This window comes from Indicator indicator, chromosome 25 (genome assembly GCF_027791375.1).
Source record: "Indicator indicator isolate 239-I01 chromosome 25, UM_Iind_1.1, whole genome shotgun sequence".
NCBI lineage: Eukaryota > Metazoa > Chordata > Aves > Piciformes > Indicatoridae > Indicator > Indicator indicator.
Window position 1 is genome coordinate 2,040,934 of NC_072034.1, and position 24,606 is coordinate 2,065,539.

General features: G+C 50.2%; 1 protein-coding gene across 1 annotated transcript in view; it reads right to left on the minus strand.

The window, feature by feature from the left end:
* Positions 1-8,312: 8,312 nt before the first annotated feature.
* Positions 8,313-24,606, minus strand: part of LOC128975348 (bifunctional methylenetetrahydrofolate dehydrogenase/cyclohydrolase 2, mitochondrial-like) — a 30,479-nt gene continuing 14,185 nt past the window's right edge. The window contains exons 7-10 of the mRNA XM_054392206.1: positions 13,675-13,764; positions 9,996-10,116; positions 9,105-9,257; positions 8,313-8,367 (exon numbers count right to left, since the gene is read on the minus strand). Coding sequence (XP_054248181.1) covers positions 8,313-8,367; positions 9,105-9,257; positions 9,996-10,116; positions 13,675-13,764 — 419 coding nt within the window. The remainder of the gene's footprint in view (positions 8,368-9,104; positions 9,258-9,995; positions 10,117-13,674; positions 13,765-24,606) is intronic.

Consider the following 24,606-nt stretch of genomic DNA (forward strand, 5'->3'; position numbering starts at 1 on the left):
CAGCTACCCTTGTAGTCTGCACCACTTTCATCCCCATGGCATCCTTGGAGCTACTTTGACACTTCTCCCATGGCAGCATCAAGACATGCACAGTGCCCACAATGTACTGAATCATAGAGCCACACAATGGGTTGGCTTGGAAGGGACCTCAAAGCTCATCCAGTTCCAACCCTCTGCCACGGACAGGGACACCTCCCACCAGCCCAGCTTGCTCAAGGCCTCGTCCAACCTGGCCTTGAACACCTCCAGGGAGGGGACATCCACAGCCTCCCTGGGCCACCTGTTCCAGTGTCTCCCCACCCTCACTCTCAAGAATTTCTTCCTAATCTCCAGTCTCAACCTGCCCTCCTCCAGCTTTGATCCATTTCCCCTTTTCCTGTCACTATGAGCTCTTGCAAAAAGCCTCTCCCCAGCTTTCTTGTAGCCCCTTGTGATGGTTTGAAACGGTCTTTTTAATTTTTCCTTGCAAAGTTCAGAACAGAGAAAGTGAAAGAATGTAAATAAGTCACTATTGGGTGTAAGAAAGCAAAATAACGATTGTTCTAAACACTTCCATTGGATAGATAGAAATGTTTAAGAACTATTACCCAAAACAAAGTAGGCATTCTGCACATTCTGCACTCTGCAGTGGGGGCAGTTGCTGGGCTGTCTGGCTGCTGTTTTCTTCTTCTTCTCTTCTGGATGAAGATAACACACTGACCTTGGCAGCTAAGTTAACAACTTTCTGCTTAACTAACTCTGCTTCTCTGTCCAGGGGGATCTGGGGGGAAGCTCCTGGGAGAGGGAGGCCCCTTTGGGAGGGTCCCCTTGGGGGGAAGCAAAGGGAGATCGGTTGTGCTTTTTCTGTTGATTGTATATATTTGTAAATGTTGTGAATTTTGTATATTTGTACATATTCATTGCATTTCATCATAGATTGTAGACTCTGCTTGTAAATACAGCTTTCATTTGCTTCCAGACTGGGCTAGCCTGGTTATTGTCGGTAGGGGGGGAATTTCAGCTCACACTGACACACCCCTTCAAGTACTGCACATGTAGAAGCAGAGACCTGAACTTGCAGCTCCCAGGGTCACTCCTAGCAATGTCCAACACATGCTTACATTTATGAGCTGTTACTGAACACCCAGCTGCCTTGGCTCTTGCCTTGCTCTTCCACATCAGGCAACTCCTCACTAAAGAAAGCACCACAAACTAATAGGAGCTTGTCAGAATCCCACGGCACTCAAAGGACTCAAGCACTCGAGGACAGTGCAAGCAGCCCGAGTCTGCACCCACCGAAGACAGCACAGGTTTCACTATAGCCGGCAGCAGGGCTTGGAGTTTGGCCAGAGCTAACTGGGAAAATCACAGATTCTCCTGAAAAGCCTTCAGTGGAGGCTCCAACTGCTACAGAAGCTTTCAGTGGAGACCCTAAATGCTACAGAAGTCTTCAATGGAGGCTCCAAATGCTACATTTCATGAATACTCAATGGTCTAAACAACAACCTACACAGCCCCAGGGCTCTCAGTCTCTCTTCACAGGGGAGATGCTCAAGTCCCCTAATCATCCTCATGGCTCTCCCTTGGACTCTCTAGCAGGTCACTGTCCCTCTTGAACTGGGGACCCCAAAACTGGACACAATACTCAAGGTGTGGTCTCAGCAGGGCAGAGTAGAGGGGGAGCAGAACCTCCCTAGCCCTGCTGGCCACACTTTTCTTGCTGAACCCCAGGATCCCATTGGCCCACTCGGCCACAGGGGCACCTTGCTGTTCAATGGAGAACTTGCTGTCCACTAGGACTCCAAGGTCTTTCTCCACGGAGCTGGGAGGTGTGTGAGTGGCCACAAGGTCTGCCTGACTGCCCCTGCTCTGTTTCCCCAAGGTCACAGCCTCAGAACAGTGTGTGTGTGGCTGGTCATGCCCTTTGCCTGCGTCACTGCCTGCTCCTCTTGGCAGCTGTCAGGAAGAGCCTCCTGGTGTTTCTTGGCTCCTGCACACGTTTTTCACGCACAGGGGAGCACCTAGCTCATAGAGAACATTTTTTTTGCTGCGGTAAACTTGATGGAAAAAGTAGTTAGTGATGTAGAAAGGAATTCAGGAGATGGCTGAGAAGTGCCCGAGGGAGGAGAGCTTTCAGATGTATTTGCACATGAGAAGTCATAAACATGCCACCAGAAACGTCAAGTGAAGAATTAACGAGGCAAGGGGAAAGGGCAAGGGAATTTCCTGCCTTTCAGCTCCTCAGGAGTCCTGCCTGCATCTCACTGGGGTGAAACCAGACAGCCAAGAAGGCACTGCCCTGACAGAGGCAGCTTCCTCTGGACCTGCGTTATCCATGGCATAGGAGATCCTCAGCACTCACAGCTCAGCACCAATGCTGCCCACATCAGTAAGGCTGTGCTCACTGAAAGCAGCCAAGGTTGGGACCAAAGCATACCCAAGTCCTGCTCATCTGAACAGGGTAGACATGATGCCCTAGTCAGCAGTCCAGCTGCAGCATCTGCCTTCCCATCACACCAGTCATGAGCATGGAAGAGAGAGGAAGGGCTCTTGCCTTTCACTAGGGAACCTTTATAAGGAAAGCTGATGGCCAACACTCACCAGACAAACTCAGCATGCAGTTTTTGTTCACTATTAGTGTTGAAGTGACTCAATGTTAGATATGGAATCAGAACCTCCTGTTTGGCTGCCTCTGGCCTTTCTAGGAGTTGGAAAACTGAGCCCAGAGCTCAGCTCAGTTTCACAGAGGGCTTTATTTCCACACACACACAAAAAAAACCCCAAACCATCAGAAGGAAAACCTCCCAAAATGGCTAAGCAAGACATGAGTCAATTTTCAAGTTCTGCTCATGTTGAACTGCTCCAGAGAATATTTAAACCAGTTTTTACCCAAATTTGTGTGTGGTATTTTTTGTCATTGACTGGTGTTGTGTATAATTAAATCACAACTTTAATTTGACTCAAAGAACCTAACAGTTGGGTCTGACCTCAGCCTCTGTGTTGTGATGTGAACTGTTGCTTCTAGGTGAACTTAGCAGCAGGTTGTGGACCATAACTGCTCTTTAAAATCCACCACACAGAAAACTCCACCACAGAAGCCTCCTGAGTGCTATGCTTTGTTTTGTGTGTCACTTACTGCTTACAGTTGGACTTCTCTTCCTTTATCAATTTGAAGCCCCCACAGGATGGATGAGATCTAGCCTTTGGTGCTCAGTTTCTATCCTTCCACTAACATGGTGTCCACCAAATCTGACAAAGGGCAACTTGTCTCTCTGTCTGTCTGTCCAGGCTTTAGGCTTCTGCTGTTTCCCTGAAATATAAAGATGAAAGTTGTCTGCAAGCAGGAGGAAAGCAGGCAGCTAGATCCTGTCGAGGCCCATGGTCGATGCCAATGTCTGGCCTCATGTAGCTTAGAGGAAGCAACTTGCCATTTCCTCTGCCTCCCGACCTCAACCAGTCCCTGCCCCTGCTGAGAGTGCTCTTCCCACTGGCACAGCAGCTGGCACAAGAGCCTGGTGCAACACAGCTCCCAGCAACAGCACAATAAACAACCTCCTCTGCTGCACAAGGCAGTGGTGTGGGCTGTGCTGTGTGACACCTCCCTCAACTTGCTGAGAGCTGCTGCTGCTGCTCTTCCTCCCATGCAGAGCAGCCCAAAGCCCTGGCACAGTGCAAGGCTTTATTGCTGCCATGCTCACACTCAGCTCTTAATGAGCACCTGCACTTTGTTGTTGGACTGGGTCTCAGAGGAGTCCCACAGGGTTTGCTGGATTTGTGGTACAGGAGGGACCTCTACAGGCGTCTCCCTTTTCAGGGCAAGGCTAAACACAGGGCATGCAGCAGCAGCTGATGCCACACAGGGTCCAGAAGCTGTTCAGCCCAGGAAGTTTCAGCTCCGTGTCAGGAGCTCCTGCAATGAGCAGGGCTGAGGAGAACCCCACAACTCCAATTATTTCTCTGCACCAGGCAAGTGGCCTTCTTGCAAACACACCACCCCACATCACTGCCTTGCTCCCAGGGATGCTCTCAGGACAAACCCACCAAGGTCTGCAGGCTGCAGGGCTGATGGGTACTGCTCTGAAGGCAATAAAATCAGCTCCCTTGCCCAGTGAGCCTGCTCTTCGTGGGCTCCTTTTCCAGCTACAGCCATTTCACAGAGCAGAAATGAAACAAAACATGAAATGGGTGTACAGAATGGCAGAGCTGGAACATCACACTGAGAGCCACCTAAGGTTTTAGGGTTTGTTTCCTGTTTTTTTGTTTGGATTTGGGTGGGTGTTCTGCATAAAGTCCAGGGTCATTGGCAAGTAACCAGTTTCCCAGTTAGCTCTGAGGACACAACCCAGAGCTTACATCCTTACACCCATCCCCATGCTTGGTAGCCTTGTGCTGACCACATGAGCACAAACCACTTCTGTGCACTAGAAGAAGCTGTGGGAGGGGGGCAAGGTAAGTGGGAAGGAGCAGAAACGCTGTTGTGCTATTATGCAAAATATACTCCTGGTTACCAAGGATAAGAGAAAACCTCTAAGGGAAAGCTGTCTCCTACCTGCCTGCCTGCCACCAGAACTCTGAGATCTTCTGCAGCAGCCCCTGGCACTGTCTGCAGTCACTGGCTGGCTGTGTGGCTGCTGCTCTTGTGCCCTTCCATCTCAGATGGCTTCACCAGCTCATCACAGGCACTGCTGGTACTACTCTGGGGCAGGCAGGACACCAAACACCAGCTATCAGCATGCTTCCTGACATCTCCTTCCAGGGCTAAAGGTAGAGTTCTCAAAGGCCAGTCCTTTCCCACAGCCTTGCACCTCGCCACTTCCACAGAGCTTGCTGGGGCCAGGGAACTGCAGGCCACCCACACAGCTCAGCAGAAGCTGGGTGTTGGATTCAGAGTAGGGATTGGAGTCCCAGCCAAGCATCAGCAACAAAGTACAGCTGCGTGGTGGCTGCAGGTGCCAGCGAGGCAGGCTGAGGGCTGGGTTGCTGGAGGGCAGTTACGCTGGAGATGTGCTGCAGGAAAAGCCAGTGTGGTTCCACCAGCCACACACAGAGCAAGGCTTTGGCCCTCAGAAAGGCAGGGCCTAGTCTTGAATGCTTCTCTCTTGGCCCTGCTGAGCTGGGGCTCCATCAGAGTTGACACAGGGCTGCCTAAAAGCCACACAAACATGGGGGTCCTCTGGAAGTGACGCTGCTGAGCACATGCAGCTGATAGGAAGAAGAAGCTTACAACCCTGGTAATGATGCCATTACTGAAGGAGTCTGAGCCTGATAAATGAGCCAGGTAAGATGATCCTGATCCTCTGACAGGCCAGTTCTGCAGGAAATTCAGCCCTGTAAGCAGCAACACATGATACTGGCCCAGTAGCATCTGTCACTTATCAAGGCAGGGCTCAGCAGGGCTGACTCCTCAAAGCCTTCCCCAGCCAGGTCACTGCATCAAACAGCAGCATGATTCACTCCTGCAGCGATGCCCCAAGCACAGCCTGGGCTTGCTGAGTCCCTCAGAATGCAGTGACAATGCCCTGCTCCTGCATGGGCTACAGCTGATGGAGCCCCAAGACCACACAGAAAAAGAAAACTAAAATAAAGCAAGGACCTCCTTCTCCTTCCTTCTCCTCATTTTTGTCTCTCTGTTATAGTCTCATTCTGTCTCAGAGTCTCAATTTTGCATTGCACAGACTCCTCTGGTGCTTCACTCTTGAGCTTTCCTTCCACTAGCAGCAAAAGCTCCTCTGGTGCTTCACTCTTTTCTTCCACTACCAGCAAAAGCACACCTTCACTGCTGGCCCTTCCAAAGCTGCCTTGGACCAGAAGCCAAACTAGAAAAAGTCTTTCACTTTTTAGTCTCCTGCTAAATTGTGGCCTTGAAATAAGCCTTCCTTGCAAGCTATGTTTAAGCAGACATTTACAGCAGGAGGACAGTGTGTATTCTGTAGGCACAGTCCCACTGCCACCAGTCAACATTTCTGCAGAGGCATTTGACCTGCATGGCCACTGGTATGCAAAGGGTCTTCCACAATTCAGGCAGATGGTTAAACCCAAACAAACCCCATCTCTGCCTGCCACCTTTGCTTTGGCCTAGTGCAAGTTCAGTTGTCTGAACTCCTGCCCTTAGGTACCCCCTGAGCAAGTTGCATTCCTGTGGGTCTGCTCTGAGCCAAGTCTCTGTGCTGCAAAGCCTTGGTCCTCTGGAAGGGAAGGCAACACTCACAACATGCAGGAAGGCAGAGACAACTCACTGAAGAGGAGGAGACTCCCTCCAGCACAAAAGCTTGGAGGCTTTGCATCCTCTGGCCTGCCTAGCTCTAAACTGTTCTCTGGGATGGCTGAGGAGGTGTGAGCTCCACCTGTGCTGTCCTGAGGGCACACGTTTCTAGCAGGCATTTCCCCTCACCCTGCCCTGGGGCTGCAGGGGATGAAGGGTGGGTCTGTGTCTGTGTGTGGATGCACAGACTGCAACTCACATCCAATTGCCCCCTCTTTAGGGCAGCTACTGGGAGCTGACTGGAAATGATGAAGAGCAGAAGCTGCCTCTTGGTGGATGCAGCAGAATGGACAGGAGCAGAGACATCTGAAGATTTACTTGAGATGAAGAAAACAAAAGGGCTGAGAGTTGGACAGTCAGCTCCATGCCTTGCAGAGCTCCCAGGGCACAGAGGACAGGACTGGTGCCTGTCTCCATCCAGCTCCTCTCCAGCCCTCCTGTCTGTGTCACACAGGGCAGCCTGTTGCAGGGGGACTCCAGCCAGGTGTGTGCTGTGATCTTTTACTGACTGCCACCAAATGGAGAGCCAGGAGGGCTCAGCTACTGACCAGGGCCCCCTCTGTGAGAAGCCCACAGAGCTGCAGCCCACCAGAGTGCCAGAGGTGCAGTGGCACTTTCCAAGCCCAGCCTGCAGACATGGTCTCACAAACACACAGGGAGTTTCAACAAATGACATCCATCCTGTTGTGAAAACTCCCTTACAGAACAAAGCAGCTGAGCCTTCCAGCAGGGTACCTAGGAGCCTCTGTCACCCCAGAAAATCAGACAGCACCTAACTCTTTTTCTCACAGGTGACAAAGCAGAGCAGATGTGTCTGTGATGTGCAGCAGCTGAACTGAGACCTCCTCAGAGCCATCCCCAGTCTCACCAACACTGGCAGACTCTCCAAGTGCCAGTGAGGAGCCACAGTTAGTGCCACCATCTTCAGAATCCATTTCCTCCCCTATTCCTTGAAGAAAATCTTTTCACTTTTGTGATTCTTCACAGACCAGATGAAGAAAAACCATCATCAGAGATGTTCCCTGTTTGTCCAGCGTGGAATAAAATCCCTGTGGTCATTTTTTTCTTCCTTGAGTGGTCCATCACGCAGAGAATGCGAGAGCAGCATAAAGGGAGCGTTTCCTGAGCAAAGCTACACTGAAGTTTCACAGCAAAATGCCAGCTTCTCTAGCAAGAGGAGTCCTGTGCTGCAATCACACAGCAGCCAGCTCATGTTCTGCTGAAGTTCTGATGAGCTGCTCCATGGTGTCAGGGAAGAGCAGAGCTCCTTGTTAGGAGCAAACTCTATAATCCGTATGGGGGAAGATGTCCAGTTCCTCTGCTTAGGACAACAGGCCCAGAGGTGTCCTGAGCTTTCCTGATTTTCCAGGAGTCGCTTGCTCTCTGTTGTAAGTTCAGGTAAGCTTTTGAGAGCCATCCATTGCCCTCAGTCCAAAGAGTTTGATGGTTTTGTCCTTCATGGCAGGAGAAGCCTACACCCTGCTTAGCACACTGAATCATAGAACCATTTAGGTTGGAGAGGACCTTCAAGATCACTGCTGTGCTGGAAGAGGGCTCTTTATCCACACACACACAGGCAGCAGGCACTGAAATCAGAACCCAGCTGGCTTCTTGTCAGCACATGGGGTTCAGAACACAGCTCTGCTGTGGGACAGTTGTGATTTTCCTCCAGAGGAGACAGAAAGGAAAAAAAAATATTTAAAAAAGAGAGAAAAGATCAGAGCAGAACACTGTAGGAGGGAACACTGTAGGAGGGCTTGAAATGACTGAAAACAGCTGAAACCAAGCAGCCCTCCCTTCAGCAACACCAATGAAGGGGAGCACTGAGAGGGCTGCAGGTATCCTCAGCTGCTGGGACCTGCTCATCTCATCTCACAGCCTTTACTGCAAAGGGGGAGTCTGTCTTCAGAGGCAAAGGGAGCCCAGCAGTTCTGCAAGAGATCCTTTTAGGTACTCCTGCTGTCATTCCCTTCATTTCATCCCACCAGCCAGGCTGGGGTAGCTGCCTGAGGGCGCAGGGTGGCCTCCAGCAGGACTTGCACTCGTTGCCAGGTGAATTGATGCCAGCTCCTCACAGTGCTGTCTCGCCCATGCAGACTTTGTAGGGGGATTTCAATTTCCTGCATCTGGAATGGACAACAGAAGGGGATTTAATTACACAACCACAGAATGGCAGGGGTTGAAAGGGAGCTCTGGAAATCATCCATTCCAACCCCCTTGCCAAGGCAGGGTCACCTAGAGAAGGTCACACAGGAACACAGCCAGGTGGGTTGGGAATGTCTCCAGAGATGGAGGCTCCACCACCTCTCTGGGCAGCCTGCTCCAGGGCTCCAGCACCCTCACATTACAGAAGTTCTTCCTCATGTTTAGATGGAACTTCTGAGGCTCAAGTTTGTGTCCATTGCCCCTTGTCCTGTCACTGGGCACCACTGAACAAAGCCTGGTGCCATCCTCCGGCACCTCAGGATGTTCTTTTCCAGCCTAAACAGCCCAAATTCTCTCAGTTTCTCCTCATCAGAGCTGTTCCAGTCCCCTCAGCATCTCTGCAGCCCTTTGCTGTCCCCTCTCCAGCAAGTCCCTGTCCTTCTTGAACTGGGGAGCCCAGAACTGGACACAATGCTCCAGATGTGGCCTTAACAGTGCAGAGCAGAAGGGGAGGAGAAACTCCCTCAACCTGCTAGCCACCCTCTCCTTGATGCACCTCGGGGTGCCACTGGCCGCCTGGGCCACAAGGGCACATTGGTGACTGTTGTAAGATCAGCAGATCTTGTATCACAGCTGCAGTGCCCTCAGCCCCCTGCCCAGTGTGCCTCCATGCCCAGCCTAACTGGGCTGAGTGAGAAGGCCCCAGCCCAGCAGGTACCTTTTCCTGACGTAGCAGTAGATGATGGCGAGTACCCCGCTGGTGAGGATGCCCACCCCGATGCCCACGGCGATGTAGCGCTCGTAGGAGTTGTGTGCGTAGGAGTTGAGGGTGAGGTGCTCACACCTCTCTCCATTGTAACCTGCCAGGCACCTGCAAAGCCAACACACAGCAAGCAGAAGTTACTCACAGCTGCTTGGGCTTCATGCCCCAGAAGGACACCTTAGTTTTCATCAGCTCTAAATGATCCAGGACAAGTCTAAAGGAGGAGCCTGGTGCTCCATCAGAATCTCTTCACTCCACCATGGCTGCCAGCTGGCCCAGTCTGTGTAGCTGAAAGCCAGCTCAGGTACTGCAGTGACAGCAGCCAGCACAGCCTAACCATACCCTTGTCCTGGAGGGTGTGGAAGAAGAGCACTGTGCTCTGCTGACCCTTAGCTGCTGCCTCCAGAGGCCAAAGCTGCCCAGGATGGAGCCTAGAAAGTCTTGAGGACACCCTAGTGCTGACTGGTGTGTAAGCAGCTGCGGAATAAGGGCGTTGCAGGTGACATCTTGGAAGATCCTGCCTCCTTCATTGTGCCCACTGTGAAAATCTGCTTATTCTTCTACTACTTACTCCAGCACCAGCTGTGACTTGAGATGCCACCACAGCAGGGGTGAATTTCCCCTCTCCCTTCCCCTAGCCCAGCACTAGTGTCTCATGAAGAGTCCTGAGGGACCACACTCAAGCACTCAAGCCTGTGCCAAACTGGAAGCTTGCAAATACCTGACTGGCACCTGAAAGCTGTGCTCTGCTGACAATGAGTCAGAGTAGATCAGTGAGAGGCAGCAGCCCAAGAGGCAGTGCCACTGCTGCTATTCCCTAGGAGGAGGTTGTAAGGAGCTGTTTACTTGCAGATGGGTTTCCTCAGCTCGCTGTGGAAGGCACAGAGCCCGTTGATGCAGTAGCTGTGGTGCTCTTCAAGGCAGGTCTGCATCAGCTTCAAGAGCTTTGGCTGCTCTGTGTAATCTGCTGTGAAAGGGGAAAAAGCCACGTTAGATCTAGGCCAAAACAGACCTCTGGAGGGTGTTCTCACACCTCAGGTGGAGTAGACACTGCCTGCAGAGGACACTCAACACAGCTTTACTGTGACATGGTAGAACAAGCTTCTAAGCCATCCCAGCACAGCTGTAGAGAAAGCACAGCCTGGACCTGCTCTTGAGAAGTGGTGTAAGAAATGGCTATGGCAGATTCATCCAGGGAGACATCAGCACAATCCAATCTGCAATCCAACCAGAAATCCACCCCAGGGATCCCATGGGTCTAGGACACAGGAAGAGCATTGAATTGTTCTCACCATGCTTCCCAGCCTGAATGCAAAGAACGAGTTAATTTCTTTTTTCTTTCCCCTTACTATTACATTTCTAACCCCCCTGCTGGTGTGAGTCTAAGGTTAGCTGAGTGTCCAGTTATCCTTGCAAGCAGCCAGGACTGCCCAGATGTTCTTCCCATGCAAAACCACTGTCCACAACTCTTTAGTTTCTGACCCTGTGCAAAGGCATGCAATCCCCAGCCACCACTCCTCAAGCCTGCATTGGCTAGATTCAGAGCAGGACACCTCCTCCCACACCACACTGCTGCCGAGAGGTGGCAGCCTCCCGTCTGCCAAGGGCTCGGAGAAGCCTCGCGGGGTGCAGGCACAGGAAACCTCTTCCCTTAGTGCCCTGGAAGTCAGCACTGTCATCCGAGACAAAGGTCAGCCAGGAGCAGGAACCTGCCTAGAAAGCATCTCGCTAGACAAACACCTCTGTGCTGCTGACAAGTGAACACTTCAGTTCTCTCTCCTCAGGAGCAGAGCTTTGTCCAGCCTGGGCTGCAGGATCAGCTGTGAAATGTGCTCACAAAAATCCCAACTGCTGGTTATTTTGGCACTGCAGGAGTACAAATTACCTCTGAAAGAATGATCACAGAATCACAGAATTGTCAGGGTTGGAAGGGACTTCAAGGCTCATCCAACACCTCACACTAGATCAGGTTGCTCAGAGCCACATCCAGCCTGGCCTTAAAAACCTGCAGGGATGAGGCTTCCACCACCTTCTTGAGCAACCTCTTCCACTGTCTCACCACCCTCATGCTGAAGAATTTCTTCCTAACTCTCCCCTCCTCTAGCTTGGATCCATTCTTCCCAGTCCTATCACTACCTGACACCCTAAAAAGTCCCTCCCCAGCTTTTTTGTAGCCCCCTTCAGATACTGGCAGGCCACAATAAGGTCTCCTCAGAGCCTTCTCCTCTCCAAACTGAACAACCCCAACTCTCTCAGCCTGTCCTCACAGGAGAGCTCCAGCCCTCTGCTCATCCTCGTGGCCTTTCTCTGGACACATTCCACGATGAGTCCTGAAAACAAAAATGAGGACTTTCTAACCCATCCCAGAGCATTATGCTCAGTCATATCACACCATCCACCTAGATACTGCATGGGCTGTTGAATAAACACATCCATGTGCCCTTTCATGTCACGTGAGGAGAGCCAAGCATGCTGTGTAAGCACTTGACAGCACCTGCCCTGAGTCACTCTCACAGATACACTTGGCAAGACCTGACACGAAATCCAAACTGCAGGTATTTGGGAGCCTGGGCATGCCAAAACTGACAGCCCTGCCACTGAGGGCAGGACAGCTCAGTCCTCAAGTATGGTGTGTCGAGGAGGAGCAGCAGAGTCAGAAAGGGGAGGGAAGGAAAGGGTCAGCCCTAGGGTCAGGGCCTGCTGTAGAGACTGCAGCTCATGGCAGTGAAGGGATCTCATTTTTGCCCCAGTGAAGCCAAGCCCTGCCCTACTCCTAGCTGCCCCTTTTGCTACACAGACTCCCCTTCAGCCCAGACAGCCTCAGAAGTTCTTCATCCTTGCTATTCCAGCTGCCAGCCAGGCATCCTCTCCATGTCCTTTCTCCCTCTGGCTGATCACTGAGCCCAGCATTTCTCAGCCCCAGCACTGGTAATGAATAACAGAAAATAAGGAAATGGGAGGCAAACAAAGTGAGCAGAAATGAATGGTTTTCCAACAACTGTCCCTCAGTCTCCTGAGGACTTGCAATCCCCTGAGAAGCTGCCAGTTCTTCCAGTGATGCTGAACCAGGAATTAATTTTCTTAGGCTCCTTGGCTATGAACCTTACTATAAACCTAACTTGCACAGGAACAGGAGCCACAGGAAATCTTCAGAGGCACTGGCAGGTTTTTTGGTGACTAAGCATTTCTTGACAACTTTCTTTCTGGAAATGCTGTTTTACAACTTTCTAGTGGCTTTGTAAAAGATCTGCTAACCCAGACTGCTAACTGCCCAAGTGTGCCTGTAGGCTTGTGAATCTGCTCCTGCCTTTGAGGGGAGCACACTCCTGGTGTCCAGCTGACCTGCACAGCCACAACTAGCAGAAAGGTCCAAGGGACAGTCACAGGCATGGCTGTGCCCTGGAAATAGGCCTCTTGTTTGTTAAAACATGACCCGTGACTCCTGCTTTCTACAAATCCTACAAAGGGGGTAACTAAACCCAGTAACCCAGCCCAGAGTGCTACACTGCAGCCAAAAATCAGCTGCTTCTTCACTTCACATCCAGAAGTGTGTGTGTATTATCCATGCTTTACATACAGAGGTGTGAAACCCACAGGTGGATGAATCTCTACCACTGCACCGCTATGACAAATTAAACACAAGAAAGAGAACAGTTTGTCTTCTTTGGAGAAAAATAAAGTCTGTACATCTACTAAACAAAGAGCTGTTAAGACATCCTGTGCTGACTGACAATTACAGCAGATGCTCTGTATGCATGTTTTTGTCCTTTTTAAAGTACAAAATACTTTGTACTAATACTAATGAGTATCACAGTTCCAATCTTTTCCTCCTTTACTGACCTGCCAAAACCTCATCTCCAGATCTTACAGCTCTCCAAAAGCAATGACATCACTAGCACACCTCAAGTAACATCAAGAATGCAGCTTGCAGGATAAACACCATGCTCTGGTCTCAGGTGCTGGCAGGTAAACAGCTTGAGTTCACATGTCAGTCAGGAAAGAAGACAGAAAAGAGAGAGGCAGCACTCTGCTGAGGGCTGCGGAAGCTGTGATAGCCAAGAGTAAAACTGCAAGAAAGGAAGAAACTGCTGAGTAACAGCAATGAGAGACATCACTGCTGGCTGTGCTCTCACTTGTGTGCAGAAATATTCACACTGCAGACAGCTGCAAACCAAGAGCTGGCTCAAAGGCACAGACATGGCCAGCAGAAGCCCAGGGCAGCCATCCCAGTTAGCTGTTTCAAATGGCAACTGGCTTTGGACCCTCCAGCTGAGGAGGATCTGTCTCAGCTCCATGCTGAGCCTACCCAGGTGAGCAATAATGGCTTCAGAGAGGTTTTTAAGGCTCCATGAAACAAATCAACTACAGCAAGAATTCAGCAGCCTCTGAGTGACAGGAGCATTACAGCACCTAGCACCCTAACAGATTTTGTTGGAGATTTTTTGGTTGGGGTTCTTTTGCTTGTTTGTTTGTTGGTTTGTTTAGTGACAGATTAACAGAGACACACAGAAGAAAGAGGAAATACCTTCAGCGTGGTTTTTGGTCCAATTATTCCATAAGTCTGTGCTGAGGGATGGACCAGTAACAGCTGCCTCTTCGCTCAGTGCCCCCATTGCTGTGCAAAGCAAACAGATGCTTACTGTAAGGGAAAAACTCAGCATCTCCACTCCAGCTGCATTCCACCCAGAGAAGCTGGACCTGCTCAACACAGCTCTGATGCCATGCAGCAACACAACTCATTTCAGTCTCGCCTCAAATTTCCCTGTACCACATAATTAGGATTGTGGGGAAACAAAACTGTTGTTTGAAAATCTCCAAACTATTTCTCCAGTCTCTTCTCTCCTCTATTATCTCACAGGGTTTACAACACAGCTACTACAGTGTTACACCTATTTACCAGCCTAAGTAGCTTCTTTTCAAAGCACCTAAATTACAGCCTATCAGTTCAAATCTCAGCCAGGTTTAAAACTGCTGAAGCAATTCTGTCTCTGCACGCTTCCCACCCTTCCCCACCTGCTGCTTTCAGGAAGAGCCAACTCTTGTCCAACACAGCCTCCTACCTCAGGACACCCAGCAGGCTGCTTCAAACCTACCTTTCAGCAGGATGTAAATTAGCATTCCAAATGCCATGGCAAGCAGCAGCTTTAGCACCTTCTCAGCTCTCCTCTCCAGATGGCTGGCTTGCTCAGCTTATCGCTGCTCCCGTGTTGTCTCTTGCACTTATACGCCAGGAAGCGTCATCTTCTCCTCTCACCAATCACAGAGAGGTGCATCTGGCAACAACCTCACCCCTGGGGCAACCACACATTTATTTAGGAAACTGCTATTATCTTGCAATGGGATCGGGTTTTCTTTTGAAACCCTGGTTTCCTATTACCTGTGGGCATCGTTGTGCATGCGAAGGGAGAGTTTAGAGAGGGAGAGCGAGCTGGTATCTGCCAGAGCAGAGCAGCGAGGTGCAGCACACCAAGAGGTGAGCAAAGTGAAAAATGAGGTGTGGTGAGAAGGGTGAGCTCTCCTGCCCCTAGCACGTGCCTCTCTCACTTCCAGGAGGACAGTCAGCATTGGAGATGCTGCTCTGGAGGTCAGGGTCCAGGGATCAGCCCCTGCTTTTCTTCCGGTCCTTCCTTGGTCCTCTTTGTGCCTCAGCTCCCTGCCATCCAGAGGCGGCACGGTGAGAACAGCTAGTGCAGAGATGAGAAGTGATCAGACACAAAGATAATGGATGATGTTCTCCACCAGTGACTGCCAGCAAGAGGCCTTTGATCCCAGGCTCTAGTGAGCACATTATCGCTGCATTCAGCCCTGCCACCGGCCCTGCACAGAGCCTGGCTGCAGCTCCACACCGTTGTGCAGAGCACTGGCAAAGCAGAGGCGCTGAGAGAACACACAGTGGAGATCAGGCAAGCTGTGGCCTTCTGTGTTAGGTGATCCCTTCACTGCTCCTGCCACAAAAGCCCATCTCTACCTTCTCAAAGCAGATAAACATCATGAGAACAATCAAGGTCATACACAAAGTGTTTGTAAGCCGTACCTGTGGTACATGTCTTGCACTAAGCCTCTCTCCACAGCCCGAAACCCTGCCCAACTTCCTCAGTCACAGGCAGCTTGGAAGGAGAGGGACTGGTCTCTCTGGAGGGTTCTTTGGTAGGCAGACACATGTGGCAGTTTTAGGCTGACACCTAGGAAATTTTCCACAGATCCTGAGTAGGAAGTGGTAAAATGTAAATAAATTGCCACCACAAGCCAGCAGAGCAGAAAGGCCCAGTTCAGTGGAGCACACGCTGAGGGCTGACTGTCAAGAGGGTGGGGACAGGCTCTTCTCCATTGCACCCTGTGACAGGACAAGGGGTAATGAATATAAACTATAGTACAGGAGGTTCCACCTCAACATGAGGAGGAACTTCTTCACTGGGAGGCTCACAGAGCACTGGAGCAGGCTGCCCAGAGGGGTTGTGGAGTCTCCTTCTCTGGAGACTTCCAAGACCCACCTGGATGTGTTCCTGTGCGACCTGTGCTGGATTCTCTGGTCCTGCTCTGGCAGGGGGGTTGGACTTGATGATCTTTGGAGGTCCCTTCCAGCCCCTAACATCCTGGGATCCTATGATGATGAACAGCCAGCTCTCACCAGAGGAGAGCTGCACTCCTCACCCCACTGGCAGCTCTTACTTTCTCACCTGCGAGCTCCAAGCAACACAAGCATGCCACCCTTTTTACATTTTCAAGCCCAAACTCTTCTGAGAAACGCTCCAACAGCTCTGGTGGGCTCAAGCTCTCCCTCTCCCCTGCCCTCTGCTCCGAGGCCTGCAGGATTACACCGAAGCACCTCCCGCGTCAAGGGACAAACACAAGATGGTTATGCACACTGTAATTATGCCCTGCTCAGGGACTGCATTCCAGGAGGCTCTTCCCTTCCATGGCAATGTGCTTGTGTGCTGCTTGGAGCAGCTTCTGCTCTGCCAGGAGTGTTTGCGCTGCCTGGACACCCCCTGAGTGGGACTGAGCCCCAGCAGCTCTGCTTTCCACACCAGGCCACACAATGGGAGCCTAGTGCTGCCTGCAGCCCTGGGAGCCCTCAGTGCTGGGTGCGGCAGGCCTGGGAGTAGGCTTCGGTGGGTCAGGTCCTGCCTTTGCCCAAGGCAGGGCACACCAATGTGCCCTGGGGGTTGGTTAATCAGAGAAACACAGAATGGTTTGGGTTGGAAAAGCCCTCCAAGGTCATCCAGTCCAACCAACAACCCAATACCACGATAGCCACCAAACCCTGGCCCCAACTGCCACGGCCACAGGTTTCTGGAACCCCTCCAGGGATGGGCACTCCACCACCTCCCTGGGCAGCCTCTTCCAGTGCCTGACACTCTTGCAGCAAATACATTTTTCCTCATCTCCAACCTAACCCTCCCCTGGCACAATTTCAGGCTATTTCTTCTCCTTCTGTCACCTGATCCTGGGGAGGAGAGGCCAACCCCACCATGACAGAGGCAGACTCACTCAAGCCATGTAAGCAAAACACCACAAACTGTTATTCCACCCCAAAAAGGCAGAGATGAAGGCAGTTAAATCAAAGAGAACAAACACGGATCTAGCAGGGCAAACATGAAAAAATGACTGCACAGGTAACAGAGCTGCATTTGCTCCATCTTAGCATACTGACAAAAAACAACCAGCCACTCCCAGAACAACATTAAAACTTGTCACCAAGATGAGCATCACAGTGACCAAGGTTTGTTCCATCTTAGCCAATGGTGGGCTGACCAATCTAAATATGATCTCCACAGGCACCTTGATCCTCCTGACCTTCACCCTTTCAACAGCTAAGCAAGTGTCTGTACTACTGGTGCTGAATACTCAGCGAAGATTCTGTCACCCTCTTTTGATCTTGGACCAAGCTCTCAGGAAGTCCACCAGAAGAACAATCAACACATCAGTGACAGGCCATCTCATTTCTTTTATTACAGCAAGCACATTCTTTGTTTAACAGCAGTAGTATTTAGCCACAATTTGGATTTTTTTTTTCCTTTCAGTCCTGCTGGCAAACCCCTAAAGCTCTCAATGAAAATAAACCACAGTTACCCCAACTGAGATAAACCACGAAGAGTCCAAACTGGCTCCCACTGACACCAGAGGGAAGTGGGTAGGCTCTTTGTGTCCATAGTGCACACCCTCTGTTCAGCTGGCATCTTAGCAGTAACTCCAGCTGTTACACTGCATGGGACTATTCCAGATCCATCCTGGAACTAACATTTTTGGGAACAGAAACATTTTTGGGAATAGAAACATCTTATTCTCTCACACAGTCCTTTCTAAGCAGCAAAACATGGTAGCCAAGGATTCACAGGGCTGAGCCTTACACCATGGACTCCAAAACACCTCTTCATGCAGTTTCAGAAAATAAGAGAATAATTAAATGGCTTAAAATTCCAACACAAAAAGATTTCAGCAGGATAAACTTTTGTTTTCCTCTCCCTCTTCTCCCCCCACTATACATCATGTACACACAGAGTAGTTTTAAATACATTCTGTCCAAATCATGCCCATCCAGCCCACCCAGCTGTTCAGGTTTCTTTATGGCTACCGCACACCAAAACATTTTGTCAAGCAAATCCAGACACAGAAAGAAAAGAATTCTGCCCTCAATTTTAGTCACCTCTCCTGTGTATGTTTAAGGTCAGAATGCCACCAGTGCTCAGGTTCACTTGACTGTTTCCACAGAGATCTGCATTCATGTCAGCACTGCTGCCTTGCAGTCAAAACAGAAATTGAAGCCTTGTACCCTTTCTGGATCCAAGATTTCTGCTGCTGTCTCCAAGTACTTAAAAAAAAATAAAAAAGGCATTTTCAAAACTCCAAACTATACCCAGAGCATTTCATGACCTCAGAACCCAAACCATGTTTTTAAAGGGTAACTAGCCTGTTGAAACTTCTCATTTTCATACTGTTTGATCAAAAATGAGGGTCTCAAGTGCTTTAAAGCCCTTGGTAATTGCAGCCCCTCCCCAGATACACAGGCACATGTGTAATTCATGCTTCAGGCTTCATTCCACACACACCACCAAGGTATCTGCACAACTCTCCCTTTGAGCTTTGCTCACAGAAGTCCGTAGGAGGTTACACAAAGTATCTAACTGCTTGTAAACCATCAGGTTCAGTGCACTTCACATGAAAAAATAAATACAATGTAGAAATAAATAATCTTTGTAGTAAAAAATAAATATTTTGTGTGTCAATAAATAGAACAGCTTGGATTCCTCTTCTGAGGCAGCCCAGGGGCTCTAGTAAATGAGCTTTTTAGCAACTAGGAGAGTGTTCTTCAGAAGCATGGCCACAGTCATAGGTCCTACCCCTCCTGGCACTGGGGTGATAAAGCCAGCCTTCTTCTTCACTTCTAAGAAAAAAGAGAAAAAGGGATTGACTCAGAACATTTCCAAAGCCACTGTGTCCCTTCGGTTGCCCACCTATGCCCAGCTGGCAAGGAGCACAGTCCAAGTGCTGCAGGATACAGGAGAAGTTAAGGCAGACTCCTGCTACAGCCACGCTGGGCACAGAACACAGCCAGGACCAGGGCCGCAAGGCAGCTCTCTTTCTCTGAGCATTATCACCCAGGGGTTAGTTTGGTGTCACAACCTGTTCCTGCTGATCTTCCTGCAGCAGGCTGCCCTGTGCTGATGGGAACAACACACACTCAAGCAGCCCTGTGCTCAGACAGATGGGAAGTGAATGCTGTTCCACTTCTTTGGCAAGGGGCAGTGTTTGTTTGACCTGCTGGTCTAAGAACATCTGGGTGACACAAGGGTACAGCATGAGCTTGCATCACATCCACCTGCCAACAGTGACACTGCACCTTCAACAGCCAGAAGAAGCATGGAAGCTGGGGATCTCCTGTAGGGAAAGAGGTGAGCCTCCCATCACACATTCCTGAGAAGCAGCATGCAGAGAGCACAAACAGCAGAGCACCAGCAGAAGCTAAGTCACCTGCTCAGCTTCTTTCCCCCCACTCTGGCCTGCACCTTCTAACAAAGATGTTCTATGATCACAAAAGGGAAATTAAACCACAGAGGGTGAAAAGTTCAGTCTCCTGGTTGACTTGTTTTGCTGCTCCACAGTTTGGACGAGGCACAGAAATGAGAGCTGTTTCCAAGGGAAAAATAAAAAAGATTCTCCTGGCAAAATTCCCACTGCAACTTCAGCCACCAACACTCAGCTCCTCCAAAAGCCTTTTTTTTTTCCTTTCTTTCTGAAAAGTTGGAAACAGCTCCAAGCACCTCAGACTACCCAAAGTTAGTTCACACTTTGAGTGCTCATGTTTAGAAGTAAAGAGGTAGAGATTATTGCTTCTGAAGCATTATTTGACACCTGTCAGGCTCACCTCTGTGCACAAGGAATTCATCTAATGGAGCAATAAATCTCCACTCCATATCCTTATCTGCTGCCCCAAATGCAATCAATCCTCTGCAACTGCAGGTTACTTGCAAAGGAAGGAGCTGCAAAGGCTGGGAATTCATTCATTGCATGACAAGGGCTAATAAGCAGCTATTTGCTCATAATGGTTAGGCCCAGTGGCATCTTACTAACCTGGTTACTACAGAGGTTTTTTTTTTTCCTGAGTGCCACCGGCAGAGGCTTTTTGTTTGTTTGTTTGTGGGTTGTTGTTTTGGGGTTTTTTTGCTTGCTTAGAAATAATTTCATGGAAACTCACACCCTACTTTTAAAAGCATTGTTTATAGAAAGGCAGGCACAGAGAGAGAGGAGAAAACTGAGCAAGCAGAACTCTGACACACAAATATATTTGCAGTGAGGTCACTACAGAGAAGCTACACCTGGCTATGGGAAGAGATCAGTGGATGGGAAACTGGGCCCCTTCTTCTGGAGCAAAAAAGCCAACCTGCTGCTGCTTTAACTGCATCCAACTTGTGTGCATGTGGCTGCTGTGCTGTGGAGAATTCAGGGGCTCACCAGAAACAGCCCAAGAGCATTGAAAAGCTTGATAGTGGGGCTTGGGGACAGAATATTTGCTAATTTCAAGGGGTGAAAATGAAATAACCTCCCCTCTCCCCACCATTTGAACCTCAAGGCAGGGACCTAAAGAGGGCACTAGCAGAAGTTAATGGTGAACATCTCACTTTGCTGAAAAACAGCAGGTCCTGCATCTGGGTCTGGCCAACCCCAGGCACAAATCCAGCCTGGGTGCAGAGTGGGTTGAGAGCAGCCCTGAAGAAAGAGACTTGGGGGTGTCAGTTGCTGAGCAGCTCCCCATGAGCCAGCAGTGCCCTCACGCAGCCCAGCAGGCAGCTGTGTGCTGGGCTGCAGCCAGAGGAGTGTGAGCAGCAGGGCAGGAGAGGGGATTCTGCCCCTTGGCTCTGCTCTGCTCAGACCTCATCTCCAATCCTGCCTCCAGTTCTGGTGTCCCCAGCAGAAGGACACAGAGCTGCTGGAGAGAGTCCAGAGGAGGCCACAAAGATGATCCAAGGGCTGGAGCAGATCTGCTGTGAGGCCAGGCTGAGGGAGCTGGGGGTGTGCAGCCTGGGAAAGAGAAGACTCCAAGGGGACCTTAGAGCTGTGTTCCAATAGCTGAAGGGATCCTGCAGGAAGGCTGCAGAGGGACATTTCCTGAGGGTGTCTAGAGCCAGGCCAAGGGGGAATGGTTTGAAGCTGAGGGAGAGGAGGGTTAGACTGAGGAAGGAGTTCTTCATTATGAGAGTGGTGAGACTCTGGAATAGGCTGCCCAAGGAGGCTGTGGCTGCCTCCTCCCTGGGGGTGTTCAAGGCCAGGTTGGATGAGGCCTTGAGCAGCTGAGTCTAGCTGAGAGGTGTCCCTGCCCAAAGCAAGGGGTTGGAGTAGGTTGATCTTTGAGGTCCCTTCCAACCTGAGCCATTTTACAATGCTAGTTACACCTGGCACATGTTTAATTACTCAGCTGCCTGGTACCCCCAGACACACTGTCACAAAATGCAGTGTGGGATCTCCATGCAAATTGCAAGCAGTGCCTGAAACACTCAAACACAAATGCTGTGCCTTTTCAATAGTGAGGCTGTTTGGAGCTGCCTGCCACTGAGGTAGGAGCTTATGGTTAATGCAGTTACTGCCAGTTCCCAGATCCATGTGATAATTACTGAGATGCACCCACATCTGAGGTAACACAGGGGTATGCTGGGCACTTGGAATGGCAACAAGCTTGTTTCCATGGCAATGTTACAGACCTCTTCCTGTAGTGCTATTCAAACTACTCCTATCTTAGAAAGAGCTACAGTGCACAAGTGGAGCAAGCCTTCCCCAAGGAGCATCACACACAGCATTCATTGCCTCTGGTGTCAGGAACAATGCTCAGCACAAACAGCAGGCAGCTTTCACAGCTTGCTGGGGAATTTCTCTAGTCCTGCTCTGTCATTACGGAAATCCCTGTGGGGAATGTGGCAGCAGACCTGTTTTGTATCAGTGTAAAACCACCTGGAGAGCTCCTGCACACAAGCTGACCCACATCTCTGAATGCACAGCAGGGGCCTATGGATTTTTCTCTAGGGTTAAATATTGTTCTGGTGAATGCCACTGTCCATGAGGAATGCCAGCCACCAAAGGGGCAAAACCATCCTGGCCCTCAAACATGTAAATAGATTTTTCCTTTCCTGCTGGAGTGCAGCAGGTACCTCAGTGTGAGCAATCTCATGCTGACAAGTGGGGTGCTAGTACAAGAGAGGCTACCAGGAAGATGGAGACTCCCTGTTTCCAAAGAGTCCCATGGAAAATACAAAGGGTGATGGGGAAGAGTTACTGCTGTGGAGATTCCCACTGGACTCCAGAAGAAAATGTTTGCCCATAAACACAGTCAGACATTGGAATTATCTCCCAGGGGAAGCAGGGGAGTCCCCTACACTGGACAGTTTTCAGCCTCAGCTTGACAGGGTGCTGGGCCAGCTCATTTCAACTCCCCTTTTGCCTGGAAAGGTTGGACCAGATGAGCCTTGGGGTCCCTTCCACCCTAGCATTCTGTCACTCTGTGTGCTGCACTGTGGGCTCCTGCTGGAGTCCTTGTTTCTGCTGCTCAGCAGGGTAACTTTGTCAGCTCTAAGTGCTCTCTCTGGCTGCGTGCTGCTCTCCCAGGAGCTTCTCTGCCAAGTGGAAAATGCTGGGATGCAAATCAGCTGCCTATGGGGGAGGAGCTGCTATTTTGCAGCTTCTGTAGAACCTTAAAATCTTCCTTTGATTCTTCAGAAGAAATGAAATGTAGATTGTTTCCTTGAAAAACAGGATCCACTGCTTTGGAAGCAGCCCTTCATTCCTAGGCTCCTTTAAAGCTAAGGACATCAGACACCAAGCAGGGTTAATCACACAAACCAGAGGGCAAGTCTCAACCTGAAGGCAGGTCTGGGTCTGGTGCATCTGCACTAAGTGATGCAGAGCAGTTCCTGCCTAAGCACTGTTTCCACACAGCTTTATTGCTCCCTGTAAAGCTCCTCTGGATTGCTGCAGCCCTGCAGAAGTGTCTATCACGTGCCCAGCAGTTGCAGTAAGCCCAAGTTCTGCCCTGCACATTCTGGGTTTCTTCTATGCCACCAGCATAGTCTGCTCCATTTCTCACCCCTGTTTCTCCTACTGCAGCTGTCTTAAACAGCAAACCAAATGAAAACCAAGGAATTATGGCCCAAGGTATTACTACTGTAATTCCAGTAGTGCAAACATCTGTCCTCCTCCAGCACCTCCAGAAGCCAAGCAACAGAAGCATCTTGGGCAGGAAGATCCAGTGCAAAATGATGCACAACAGCTTCTTTGTGTTCAGCTAAGCACAGGCAGGTGGCTGGGATGGCCTCTGTGCCACCTGTTGAAGGACTCTCTTCTGGGCAGCCCTCCCTGCTGCTTCCCTGGGAAGCTGCTCCCTGCACCATTTTCCAGAAGCTCTCACACTGCTTTGGGCTGTGCAGAACAGAACAACTCTTCTTTACAAACCCCTCCACTGGCCCCATATCCCTTGGGCCTTTCCTAAAAGATTTCTTCTCTACAAAGGCACCCAGCAAAGACTCCAAGCCCAGCATTACTGTGTGCTTGTCCAAGGGCTGGGAAGAATCATCAGAAAGCAGAGGCAGCACTTAAAGCAAAGACCCCTGGAGTCCTGCATGCTGTGGTTTCATGGGCATTGCCAGTTGCAGTTTCCAAGGTTAGCTGCTGCACTGGCCTGTTGCTACCCTGCTCTACCAGCCACTACTGGAAGGGCTGCTCCACCCAAAAGAGCTGTTCCAGCTAAATGCTCTGTGTGAGCTGTTGCTTTATTTCATGTTCCTGTCTCTGTAGCCCTCCTTAGTACTGCTGCTGTGGCAACAAAAGCCCTGTAAACCAGGGCCAAGAACACCCACACCTGCATCACCCTGCTCACACAACCACCTCTCCCTTCCTGAGACTGAAACTTGCTGCCCCAAAGGAACTAAAATGGTGCTGGCTAAAACCAAGGGACACCACCACTTCTCCTCCTCTCTGCCACTTCACCCTCAGAAGCTGCAAAGCATCTCCCTGCCTGGACCATAGATTTTGGCTGATTTTTAACAGAAACAGAGGTGCACTGAAAGTGCTGGGTTGGTGATGTATGGGGAGATGGCCAGACAGGTTGAGATGCCCCAGCAGTCCCAGGCTAGGCACCTCAGTGCCTCACAGTGAGGTTTGCCTGTTTGTTCTTCATTACTGCAGAGTGAACTATTCACAACTCAAGAGTCCTGTTGCTCCTCATCTACTGGAGTTTAAAGGACAGCCAAAGTGTGTTCCTTGGCTTGAGAGCATGTCCACACCAGCAGTCAGCCCTCAGCCCACTGGTGGAAGTGGACAAGGGCAAGGTCCCTGGGCTGTGGGTGACTGGATGCAGCTCAGCTGCCTGCAGCAGGAGTGGATGGGACTCAAAGAAATGAAGATTTTAGCTCAGATTTCAAATCTCGTTTTTGAGCAGCTATCAAATTCTCCTGGCCTGTGGTAGGAATTTTTTTTTCCTCCAGGCACTTCTCACATGGAATTTAATAATGAACAATGTTAAACCCCAAGAAATTGCACTGGCATCCTTTTGTGGTTAAAGAGATAAAAATAAACTTCAGTGTCTAACCTAACCCCTGGAGATCAGAGGATGGCTTCCAAGTATTGCTAGGATCTGGCAACTGAATCAAAACAGTTTCCACCCATTTAATAAACTTAACTTCCACTACAGGAGATTTTTCATTCAGATGACCAGGTGAAGAAAGCCACTTTTATCTCTTCCTTGTAAATCTAATGTAACCTCTGCTTGGCCACTTAAATTTCTCCTCCTTCCGCAGCCAGGTGTTGGTGGGCTACAGGAGGTTAAATGGGTGCTGCAAAAGTCATTCTCACTTAGGCTGAAATCAAAACTGGGACTTCTTCCAGGGCCTGAAAGGGGCTTACAAGAAAGCCAGGAAGGGATTTTTGCAAGGGCTTGTAGTGATGGGATGAAGGGCAATAGCATTGAGCTGGA